Genomic DNA, 13,700 nt, shown 5'->3' on the forward strand with positions numbered 1-13,700 from the left:
AATGGATTTCCCTCTATTGTATACAGTTGATCAAAAGGAAACTTAATATAAACTCTATCGCTATTTTGCTATTATCGAGCTTGTTAGTTTGCTGTAAACAGATGCGATGGACTGTTTTAATTATTTATTACAATTTAACGTAAAAAATATTTGATTCCAATCCTGCATTTAAAGCAAAAACAATGTCAAGAGTAACTTCTCCATTTAATAAGTGAGCGCTTCGCTTTTGCTTTAAAGGTATTTTCCGTCTTTAAGAAAAAATACCCCGGATACAGTCACTGGTATACAAAGCAGATCGTTTAAAACCCCCTCAATTAGAAAACAACCTTTCTAGACTTTTTTGTCTGTTTTTTGTTTAGTATTTTCTGATCTGAGACATAAAAGGAACGGCTGCAATGTAACCGACCTGATCAAAAGAAAACCCACCGCTTTAACTTAACTTCCTTCATAAAATAATTACCGATTAAGGAGCGTATCGATTTTAATTTTTTTTTTTTTGTTTTTATGCCTAATAAAGTAGAATTATAAAAACAAATAGAAAAACGTATCATCCCGTTAATCTGTTTAGTTAAACAACTACTGAATAACGTGATTTGCTTTTCAGTAAATCAAGATTTACCTGCAACAGCTGTACAGTTCAATCAAAAGAATCTGCGTGTAATACTGACGAATGGACCCGATTTTACGAGTGATTGATTTTATATGTCCGACACGCTTTGACACATCTCGTGAGAGTCCTGTGTTTCAAATATAATTTTAATAGGTTAAATATTATGTAAACATTAATAGGGAGTGGAATTGGGTTTCTGGAAGAGGGTACTGTATTAATATTTTTGCATTTAGTTGATGCAGGATGAACCATTTTGTTTATATGACAACCTCCCAAATAGATATCGATAAGGTGACTTTGATATTAAACAGAGGTTGTTACATGGTATTTCACGAAGCGTGGATCTCAGGAACTGTTAATTTGACATCACTGATTTTTTTTTGACGTTATAAAAGTGGCCAAGAGGAAATACTGGACATAAAAGGTGAATAATTCAATTCTAATTATCTTTGGAAAATGATAGCTTAAGGTACCTTTTTTTAACATAATTAGAAACCTTAGGAATATTTTGCATCATTTTGATCAAAGACTTATTGAAATACCGACCTTCATAAAGTAGGGCAAGTCCGACATTGTTCTACAAGACTTATCCGATTTTGTTCAATTTAGGCTTTTTTATACGTAAAATGTACGAACTTTGATTTTCTGATAATTTTGGATTTTTAAAGGACATGATATAATTTTGATTTCAAAATCGAAAAGTCAATTAAATTTTCTAGAAAAAACCTGTAGACCGCAGTCGGTTTTTTTTTTTTGCTTTTTTAGTCATTACCGAAATAAGAATTTTTAACCCTTAATATGAGTATCTCACTTGGAATTGAGAATTATTGGGTTTCTTTTGACAACTCTCCTTGTAGTTTATCTAGACATTGAACTAATCCCAATTATATAAAAATAATATGAAAATATTAATAAAAAGATAATTAAAAAAAATAAAGCATGTTTAAATGCCAACGGATTACAACTAAATAAGAACAAAAACTTACAAAAAAATAAACTTTAGAAATGTTCAAAGTGCCACCATTTTGAGTATTTTGAATACGCTCTGTAAAATTTTCTCTTATTGTGGTTCATGTTTTCTACACAATGTCCTTAGTTCCTCCCCATAAATCTAACATAGTTAGATCGGGAGGTCTGGGTGGCCATAGAAATACTACCCCTTCCAATCCAGCGATCTGGGTAACTGTTACTTAGAAAATCATGCACTCTTTGAGGATAATGTGCTAGGCAACCATCTTGTTGATACCACATATTTATTATTAAGCGAATGGGAAAATCTTTGAACAGTATTTGCAAAGTATTTTGTAAAAAGTTCATTCAAGCCCAGACAGGTAAATAATAAAATGATAATTTTTCCACATTTAGTCCCTATTTTAAACTTATCCTTTGCAAATCCTCAGTTACATCTTCCTCAAAGAGACTAAATTTTGAGTGATTTTTTCATAGTGTTCATAAAGTATTTTTACTGCATCCTGATATGCTGCAGGCAGTTAAGTTACAGAGTCACTTATTAATTCCAGGCAGTTGAACCGTGTTTTTATTTCTCAATTTCAGGGAGTTTAGTTATTAACTAATTTTTTAATTCCAGGCAATTGAGTTACGAACTTATTTGTTAATTTCAGGCAGTGAAATGATGGAGTGATTTTTCAATTCCAGAGGGTCTAATTATTACATTATTCCAGGCAAGCGGACCAAGAATTCATTCCTTAATTCCAGGCACTCGAGCCCTGAATTAATGAATGAATGTTATGATAATGAATGTAATGAATTCCGGTTTATTCAGCTGCTTTATTATTCGAGGCAGTTAGGTCGAAAAATTATTTTCGTATTCCAGGTACATGAGTCTCTTATGGTAAACTGTAAACTTTACTAAAATTAAAAAGCTTGAACGGAATTAAAGTAATTTATTTTATTTTTTTTTAGAGACAGAATTACGGTAAATGTGTTTAATACATAAGCATTTGGAACATAGAGGAACTAATGCTAATAGCCTGGAATAAAGAAACCTTTATTTTAAATGCCTGGAATAATTAAAATATTACTTGTTAAACCTAGAAAGCTTATCAAAGAAGTACAAAAACAATAAAATTTCCTAAATTAAAAAGAAACAATTAAAAGCGCTAATAATTTACCCTTAAACCCAACAATTAAACAACATTATTAACATAATTGGTTCAGACGCCTGGAAGACGTGAAAAATGACTCCGAAATCCTGAAATAAAAGATAGCTTTATTCCAAATGCTTGGAATAATACAAAATTGTTCGATAAACTTGAAAAATGAAAAAATAAAATAAAATTTAAAAAAAAACATACAAAATAAAAAAAAAATATATTTCAAATACTCGGAAGACGTGGAAAAGAATCCCAACGTCCTGGAATAAAACGATACTCTATTTGAAATACCCGGAATATTATAAGAATGCTCGGAAAAAATCCGGAAATCTAGAAAAATTTTAAAATTTATTTAAAAAATTCGGACTTCAAAAAGTGAAAAGAATAACTTAAAATAAAAAAAAAACAATTTTTGAAATAATAATAATTTCCCTAAAATTGTCGGGGATTATTTTGGTTACAAATGCGTTTAGTATTTCTATAAAAAATTCCAAAGTTTGTAAACGTACTTTCATCAATTTAAATCACATTCTCGAGAAAATTTGGGTAATCGGTAATTTTTTGCGCTTGTACAAGAGGGAATAATATTTTGAGCAATTTTCCTTCTAGATTTCTCTGGGTTCACATTTATTTACAGAATATTTTTTTAATGTAGCGCAATAAGTACAAAAATCCATACGACATTAAGAAAGTTTTCTTTAGTTTCTTCATCCATTTTATCTGCATATTTACTTTTAGGCTTATTAAAAGAACCAAACATATCAAGATTTTTATTCAAAGTTTTAAATAAAGTAAGGTTTATTATTAAAAAGGGAATTTTTCATAGATTTAAAAAATGCAAAGACCAACTATCGCGCCCATAAGAAAGAACAAAGTTGATCATGGTTGGTAAAAAACGTATTAAAAATGTGCGCGAAAATAGTGACAATGCAAAAGTGCAAATTATTTGAAAATCAAGAAATAAGCTAAATTTTTCAAAATTTCGCATTTTTTTGAATATCTTCGGAACTACTTGGAATTTTTAATTTTCTTAAACAGCATATTGTTAAACGCAAAAATTCTCAATTTTTTTCTCGACAATTTTATTTTTATCTTCGTATCTCTTTTAGATTCCGAGGCCCTATATTGAGGGTCGAATTTGAAACACCCTGTATTGATTATGTATGAAGATTATTTAAATTTGTGACAAGAATTTAATTTTTTTAGACACCGATACCGACACAATAAAGCAAGTATATAATTGTTTGTAACAAATTAGATATATATAAATTAAAATGCATTTCATGACCGTAAAAAGCAAATTTAAAGTAATAAAATGAGAGGAAAACGGTTTTGGTAAACGATCGAAATCAATTGACAAAAAACGTAAATGGCGTATTATTTGCAAATCGGGGTTTTCCACGAAACGAACGGCTAAAATGTGAAACGATATTTTCCCTGATGGACGACAATAATCGCAAAAGCTACCCGAAAGGTAAGAGGTGAATTAAAAATTCTCACGCTTTTTAACTTTTGCCAGTATGTTACCCTCCTTAGAAGATGACTTTCAATTTCAGACTTTACATAATATATTTACAGATCCCTTCCCAACTCGGCACGTTGGCCATGTTGAAATTCATTCCCCTCGGCGATAAAACTTCAGGGCGCAATCAAATTATTCACCATATTGTTGCTTGCCTAACTGAAACCGAAAACTGATAACAAGAGAGTCAAATTGATTGACTTCCCGAAAAGTAACTGACTTGAACGAAAACGGCCATGAATTGAAATTGTTTCTCAACTTTACGGATACCATAATCGGCTATTTCGTGAAAATTCCCTCGAATTTATATTATTCCGTCGGTTTTTATCAATGAACAGTAAACGAAAAAGGTACGTGATATTAATGAGAACGTTCAACTTGCTCGTTTTTTTAAAGTTGCTATTCTAGCAATTATTGATTTATGTCTGAAGCTCGATTAGCTCGTTCGTTAAATCAACGAAAACATGTTCATTGATTTTAACGAAGAAACCTATTTTCTGTAAAAGGGTTTTCTTTTCATTACTCGTTAATAAAATAAATACATTTCTCCATTCCTCATGCAAAATGTGGTGGTTTTAGAAGAAAAATCCGGGTGTCATATATCAAGTCACTTATTCTGACAGTTACAAACAAAAGGTACATCACATTAATCGCGAGAGCTGTGTCGTGTGGCAAACAGAAACAAGGACAATAATTAAAATAGACACAAATATTATTTTGTAATGATGGATTTATAATCTGTTGTGCTGTTACCAGCCATGTTTTGCCATTCATTGTAAACTGCTGTTGTCTGACCCTACGCGTCTGCTATTTTGGCAAATGACACATGAATTAAAAACAATTGCCTGGGGCCATTGTGAAGGTTTTATAACTGATTTGCCGAAGTGGGCGCAAATGAATTATTAAATTCTACTCGGGTATCGCATTTTTATTTTGAGGGCCATTGTGCGATTATTGCTGTAACGCTTTTTTGATTGAGGGCTACTTAAAATACTTATTTGTCAATTTTTATCACCGTGTACAACCAGCTTTATTTGTTTAGTTGTATCAAAACACTTTTTTTCTTATTAGACCCATGAATTATTGAAGAAAATACAATTTTGGAAATATGTCAGGAGTTGAAACCAAAAGTGATCCTAGCCCCAAAAGGGGTGCTAGAGCAATTTAGGACCCATCGATTTTTCGAAAAATCTTTTGTTTAATAGAAAGAGTATGGTCTATAGAATATTATTATTTAAATAGAACCTAAATTCAAGCATATTAAAATAAGGTGTCTACAATTGCCATTTAAGTTATGCATTGAAAGAAATTAAAAGCGCAGAATTCGTAAGCAAATTAAGGTTAAGCAATTTTATGGCAAAAATCGGCTATTATTTATCTATTAATTACAATTTAAGATTTGAAAACTTGTAACGGCACAGATACGTACTAAAGACGTATTTTGTACATACACAGTACACAGTACGTACCCCAAAAGACGTTATTACGTACTATGCACGTATATAGGACGTTCACTGTCCGCAGGATTCTATGTAATATGTACGTACTTTAAGGATATTTTACGTGTATCGGATATAATTGGACATATTTAGGGTGTTAATACGACTCCTTTTCTTGTGAGAAAAAATGTATTTGCAAGAAAAAATAACTCATTTTTAAAAACTAAAAATATATTGATAATAAAAAGAGAAAATATAAAAATACAAAATGTATATGTCTAAAAAACAAAACAAAAAATAAACGCTTAAGAAAATTGTCTACCATTGTGAAATACAGTCTTCAATTTTCTTTGCGCTTCCAATCCCTGCTTGTAGTACTGCATCTTTAAACTATATTTTAAAATAAGTTATCAAATAAGTAATTCATTGCTACTAAAATGAGTAAATATGCTCTTACTATGAATTGGACTATATCGTTCCTATAACTGAGTAAACATTAAAACTAAATTCAAAGGTAACAAGAAAATGTTATTATAAGCCCAATACTTAAATAAATCCAAAATTGACACGAGTGTACACTTTTATTACTAAGGGACAACCGATTATTGGACAATAAATTTGTGTTAAACACTGTCAACAGTATCAAATTTGCTCCCAAATGTTGCCAGTTGCTTATTTGACAGTCAGTGAAGGCAACAAAAACACTGGGTTGCTTTTGCGACCGATCTAGATACTTTTGATATATTATTATGGCAAATAATCCATTATCGATAGTCTTTAGATGTCTTGAATATTCTAAACCTAATTAATTTTCAACCAGATCAACCTGTAAATTGACTTAATTTATGTTAGTCCTTTGGAAAGAGGATACCTCGATTTGACAGTTGTTAACAGCCTAATTTATACCAAATTCGTTGTCTTTTTCTATCAAAGCAAAGAAGCATGCAAAAAGTACGTATATTTGAAAAAAAATCTTTCCTGGCATATAGTTTTTTGTATCAAAAATTTTTTTATTCTTGTATAATCCATAGAAGCTAAAACATTTTCTAAGTATTTATATAAATATGTAACTAATGTACGTACTAACTACATATCTAAAAGTACGTATTAATTTTATAACAATGGACGTATGAACATAAATATGACATTAAAAATACGTACCCTGATGCTGTTTGCAGCATGGCTCACGAGAGTTTTGTCATATTTAAATGACATTCTCCGTATTAAGGCTTATAAGAATAAAATATAATGATAAGGTGGCCCTATTTAAACAATTGTCTATACAAAGATAACATATTAAGATAAAGCGGGTACAACAGCCATTTAAGTTATGCATTAAGAAAAAAACTAGGTTCATCATCTTTTAATCACAATTTAAAACATTGTATAGCTCATAAGAGTTTTCTTACATTTAAATGTTTTTGTTATTTGGTCATAAACTAACTGTACATCCAATAAGAATTTAACCCCATTATAAACAACGAAATAATACGCCACTAAAAGGATGTTAAATTCTTTTAAACATGTTTTGAGTTTTAATCTTAGGAAAAATCTGTGTAAAAATTTGGTTTTCTTAATTTTTAATTATGGCTGTATCGTCTATGGACCTAGTTTGAACTCAGTAAATAGTATCCTCTTATAGAGGGTACGAAGGATATGGGGTAGGTTTAGTTTTGGCATAAATAAAGACCAGTCAGTTTCTAACAAACTAAAAGTTCTTCAATGAACACCTCTTAATAATATCTGTTAAGTTCATTTGTTAATATTTACTAATAAACTCATAAAACTGGACTAGAAACTTCCTAAATTTAAAACTGGAGCATTTAAGACCTCCTTAATTAATGCTTCAAAAAAAAAATTAAAACATTATTTCTTGATCATTTTCTCTACATGTCATGAGTATAAAGCCATTGTAGTCCATCTTTTTCTTTCGTGTCTATTTGTTAGTAGGTCATAATTAAATTACGCATTAGTTATTTTATTTTTTTAATGCTTAGAAATGTATGCATTTGTACACGTTGTATATTAAGGTTTATATAAAATGTTTGTTTATTCACATCTGTTACACTGAAGGCTGTATGTAAGAATAGCTGTATGTCGGCCAAATATCGTCTTCTGTGTGATAGTCATAGCAGCGAAATACTGAATGTAAGACCATTTATTTATATTATTATTATTTTTATTATTAAGGTTATGCATTAAAATAAATAAAACTGCAAACTAAATAACAATTTAACGTCGACGCAACAGCTTTTATGGAAAAAAATTATTTTATCATTTTAGTGAAATTATTAAAAAATAAACAAAATATAACATTTAATATGGCGAAATAAATATTTTGTTTTAAATAGAACCTAAATACCAAACATAAAGCAACGATTCGCTTGAAATGTTTATGTTATTATTCCAATGAAATTGAAACTCAAATTTATATTATCTTAAATAAAACGTTAAGGCCTAATTGGACAACTGCAAAGTTACGTGATCTTAAAACTCAATATGAAAAAAATTTGCTGGTGTATAATGACATTTGTTAAAATGACAAATAGGCCCATTATGCTATCATTATCAATTACGCATCGCCATGCAATGTAGTCAAAATAGTCAGGGGTAAATGTTGCATAAATCCATTGCATAAAACAATTTCTTTAAGAAATCGAGATATCTTTTATAATTACTATCAGCAGAAAGAACATAAATCTGGTAATGGTGATCAACTTTCATTATGCTAAAACACATTTAAAATTGTTCCCTGACTTCTTTTAGGTCTAAGAAGCTTCCTAAATGTGGTCTATATGCCAAATTCATTAAACCCTCTACGAAATTTTAGAAAAAACAAATACCAAGCCAAGGATTGTGCTACACATACAAACGTTAAGGCCTACTTTGGACAACTGAAAAGTTTGGTGGTTACGTGATCTTATAACTCAATATGAAAAAAAATTGCTGTTGTGTAATGACAGTTGCCAAAATGACCAATGGGCCCATTTTTTTGCCATTATTAATTACGCATTCCCATTCAATGCAGTCAAAAAAGTCACGCGTAAATGTTGCATAAATCCATTGTTGCGCATAACTTAATTGCACCTGACAAACAATTTCTTTGACAAATCGAAATATATTTTATAATTACTATCAACATAAAGAAAATAAATCTGGTAATGGCGATTAACTTTCATTGAAAATTGTTTCCTGGCTTCTTTTAGGTCTAAGAAGCTTCCTAAATGTGGTCTATATGCCAAATTAATTAAACCCTCTATAAAATTTAAAAAAAAATAAACACCAAGCCAAAGATTGTGCTATACATACGTACACGTCTGCATAGGGATAATAACAGCACCACGTAAAAGCCAAGAGGAGCAAAATAAATCGGGGTAACAAAAGCTCAAAGGGATGAGTATTTAAAGTTTGCAAAGAGGTGATACGTTTTATGTCTGACAGTGAATAAAACGTGTCAGGAAATGATTGAAGTTACCAACATTTGTATTTACGGTTTCGTTTATAATGAGCCATTGTGTAGTTGCCGGAGAAGCATTAGCCCAGCCCTATTGTACGTCCTGGCGCGGCGGTGCATCCATATTCATATGAGCTTTTAAAACAATAATTGTTTACCCTTATCCTTTTGTTATAACAATTTAAATACTTGGGTAATATATTTTTCTCGCATGCAAATTCCACAGTTAAGTTTTAATAAAAATAAACACCCTTCTTAAGTCATAATTATTTACATTTGTCAGCATACAGTTGGGAAATTCAATTATGTTTGTCCAATATGGAAGCTTTGTCAATTTTAGATACACGTTCCCAAAGATATTGAATTTTATCTATCAGTAAAAGAAAAGGGAGATAAAAGAGTTTATACACTACGTGCTATTCTTAACTGTCTTCCATTACTACAGCGTGATATAGTAATATAAAATTGACAATGAAATAAAAGTTTAGCCAGGAACAAGTAAAAGGGTATAGAGTTTTCATTTAGGTTTAACCATTTAAAATATAAATACTTACAGTGGACGTGCAGCATCATTCTTTTACTAACAGAAGGAGGCACCCCATTAGCAGCAATACATAGGTAAGCCCCCATTTCAGATCGAGTAACCTTAGTCAAGGAGAGCACCTCTCCTTCTAATGAGGTCACCCTCTCCTTTTTCGAGGAGCTGTTTCCTCTTGCCAGGATTGTTCCACTATCCTCCCTTCTCCAAATAATTTTCGGTTGTGGGTATCCTCTGGCTTTACACACTAATTTTGCTGAACCACCCTCAGGTACCATCATGTCACCTGAGGTTTCTTCCGAGATTATATCAGGGGGTATTACTACCTCTAAAAAGGCAGTCTGGAAGAGATAATTAAAAAAAAATTATTCCACCCAAAAAATCCAAAGGTAAGCTCCTACCTGCATTTTCATGGGGTCAGTATTTACTTGGCACATATACTTCCCCCTATCCTCCCTTTTCACACCCCTAATACTGAGAGTCCATGTGTTATAATCGTTATGCGTAACAGATAATCTTGCATTATTTGTTATTACGCTATCGTGTATCGCTAATATGGCTTTGGTATCCGCCTTAATCCAGGCGACCTACGGGAATTGAAAAATTGTTTCTTTTGCTATTTTATGTCAGTAAATTGAATTCCTGGCAATTAATTAATATCAGGAATATTACATTTTTAGGTAATAATTTCGAAGCCACGCCTTGTCGTCAGAGTATTTTTTTTAAAATCGTAAAAATGCTCCCTATATCATTTACAACAGTTTGACATTTTAAAAAAAAATATGGAAATGTGGGTGAATATCTATTTTTATTTTTAAAAATGTATATGCTCTCCATTAGGGGTTTGAATAATTTATACAAAAAGTGGAAATTAATGGTTTATTACAGGTGCAACGCAAACTATTCTAAAACATCATTTACCTTTATCGTTTCTTGTAAAAATATATTTTCCATTACTGCTCAACAATATGGTCTAATTCTAACTTGCATTTAACTAAGAAACTTATAATTCCAATTGCAATATAACAGTTCTAGACGGGCAGTAGTGTTTGGGTCATTTTGGACATAAACTTTGAAACAGGAAACTTTTCTCCTGATTATATGTTATGGTAAATATAACTATAAAGTAGAGTTTCTTAGGGAACTGTTAACATTAAACATTAAATTTGGTCCGTTTAATTTATGTATATAAAAGACTTTTTGGAAATTTAAAACGTATATGCAAAAATAGCATATTAGCGTAAGGTGACTACAACAGCCATTTGAGTTATGCATTAAAAGAAATTAAAAGTACAGAGTTCGCAGGCAAACTACGGTTAAGTAGGGTTTATGTTAAAAATTGGATTATTTATCTTTAAATTACGATTTAAAAACTTATATGGCTCACAAGAGTTTTGTCATATTTAAATAACACACTTCCTATTAAGTGTTTTAAGAACAAAATCATATTGAGATGAGGTGGCTGCAATAGCCATTTAAGTTATGCATTAAAAAAATAAACTACAAATTTTTTAAGAAGATTTTACGTTAAAAACTGTGTTAATTATCTTTAATTACATTTTAAATATTATATCGTTCACAAGTTGTATAAGATTAAATTAATATATAATGAGGATAACACCTTAACTTCTCAATACCACTAATACCTCTAATACTATTAAAAATTAATTTCTGCCAAAATTCTCCATTTTATTACAAAACCATCTATATATAAAAATATCTTTTCATATAATGCAATCACCTTATATAATTGCATGCCTGATAAGTTTAAATGATTTAAATATTTAGATCTACTCACTAATTGTAAATAAGAAAGAATTTGTTTTTATTAAAAAAAATTAAATAAGCATTTTCAGGTAATACGTAATAAAAAAAGGAAAATAGCCACAAAAAGCATATTTAACTTAGAGTAACTTAATCTTAAAGTTAATAAATCTGTAAATTGCTTTTTTTCTATTCTATATATGTGTACATTTAAAAAACTGTTCGCTAAAAAATCACATAATAACATTGTAATTTTAATTTTTATTCTTTTAATTAAAATGAAATTAAGTAAGAGTAGCCACACAACTATACTTCACTTTCTTTATTTCCTTATAGAAATGAATTATTTGTTTCTTAAATAAAAGACACTTATTATTACAATTATTAATAATATCAAGTGGCCCTCACTAAACATTTCTCTATACAAAAATAACATATTAAGATAAGGTGGCTACAATAGTCATTTAAGTTATGCATTAAAAAAATACGAAAAGTACAGAGTTCGTAAGCAAATTTGGGATTGACGCAACAGCTTTTATAATAAAAATATTATTAAAAACTTTTTCCATTTGTTTTTATATTTCCTTATTTTATTTTTAAATTATTGTTTGAATCTGCTGTAAATTGTGTATATCTCACTTAGTCAGATTAAATACGAAAATGAATATTTTAATAAAATTAGTTGTATTTATTGAGTTAATAATATACATATATTAGTACAAAACAATAATAAAATATAGAAAAAAAAGCTAATTAATAAAAAACCGCACAAAGCACAAAAATTATTAAAATAGTCAGCTTAATAATTAGCAAGCAAATTTTTATAATTATATGTATATATAATTATTGGTTAAAGTTTGAACAGATTTGACGGTCAATTAAATGATAATATAATCTTTATGCCACGTAATAGCAAATATATAAGCAAAAAATTAAATGTTTAGGAATTCAATTAAAACATAAAAAGAATAACATTAATTTTTATTTTAAGCTTTGATAGTAGTACCACTTGATAATTAATACTACCAGGTTTATAAATCAATTAAATTACAACATAACATATATTTTAGGTATAAGACATACACCTGTGTGCATTATTGAGCAACCTTATTAATTTTAGTAGTCTGACCTTCAATGTTTTTTTTTTAGTAGTTTTATATTAACCAATATCATCAGTTATTAGAAACAGACTGTAATATGGGAGGGTGTATATTATTATACACCTTCCACACATTAGAATTTGACAGCGTAAAATGGATTTTGTTGGTGATTTATATATAAAAACGTGTTAATTGTAAAACGTTTTTTTAAATTTGTTTCTTAAATTGTGAAAAAACACTTTGCCCTAGTGTAAGAAAATGCAGTGTATTTTTTTTATTACATTTAGGCATAATGCATGCACACCTAACAAACTTTTTACCCTTTTTAAACCCTCTATAGCATATTGCTTGATCCCAATATTTACCATTAGAAATCAATGCCGTTTCATCGCTATATGAGAGTGCCTTTGTTAATTTCAATTTTAAAGGTTAAAGTACTGTCCTTTGTGGTGCCCCTATTTAAACAAATATTTCTTTATTTAGAATATTATTAACCTTAATAACTTGACGTCTGTTTTGCTAATTTAGATTCTTATATGTCATAAAATTGATATTTTTTAAAAATTATCTACGTCTTATTTTTCTGAAATATTACTGTGTCAAGCTTCTATAAATAACAGTTTTATTAAGAAAACTATGATTTTATATAGAAAACTGATTATTCCAGTTGTTTTTTGGGCGTATTCATACTCACTTTTCTATTCAAATCTGAATCTTCTAGAAATTATGTGTTTTTTTTTTAAGTTACGTAAAAATAACATGAAAAAATAAAGTGGCTACCGTGACCATTTAAGTTATGCATTCAAATAGTCAATAGTCTATAAAGAAATTAAAATTAACAGGTTTTATTGGGCAGCCATATTTTTTTTTTAAATATAATAATTTATTTATTTGGCTTTTGCACAAAATATAATTTACAACCAAGTAAATACGGTGTATCTTATCGATTAAAGTGACACTAAGGTCCTCTAAAATGTTTTACACGCAACCTAGAAATTTAAAACTCCGTTTAAATATTTAAACTATCTAATTGAAGCTCAAAAAGGTAAATACTCATTTGCAGGTTTTATTTAAATGCGCCTATAAATCGTTTAAGACGTCTTTTTTTTTTAATATATTATGTGATAAAATGGGATAGAAACAAAATTAGTTGGTACAC

At 29.4% G+C, this 13,700-nt stretch overlaps 1 protein-coding gene across 7 annotated transcripts in view; it reads right to left on the reverse strand.

The window, feature by feature from the left end:
* The window catches only part of LOC126748603 (lachesin-like), a 184,703-nt gene that overhangs the window by 12,430 nt on the left and 158,573 nt on the right, over window positions 1-13,700 (reverse strand). For all 7 annotated transcript variants that reach the window (XM_050457948.1, XM_050457951.1, XM_050457949.1 and 4 more), the window contains 2 exons: window positions 10,079-10,264; window positions 9,694-10,018 (listed from right to left, as the gene is read on the reverse strand). In XM_050457948.1, coding sequence (XP_050313905.1) covers window positions 9,694-10,018; window positions 10,079-10,264 — 511 coding nt within the window. The remainder of the gene's footprint in view (window positions 1-9,693; window positions 10,019-10,078; window positions 10,265-13,700) is intronic.

The sequence above is a fragment of the Anthonomus grandis genome, chromosome 22, assembly GCF_022605725.1.
Source record: "Anthonomus grandis grandis chromosome 22, icAntGran1.3, whole genome shotgun sequence".
Classification (NCBI taxonomy): Eukaryota; Metazoa; Arthropoda; class Insecta; order Coleoptera; family Curculionidae; genus Anthonomus; species Anthonomus grandis.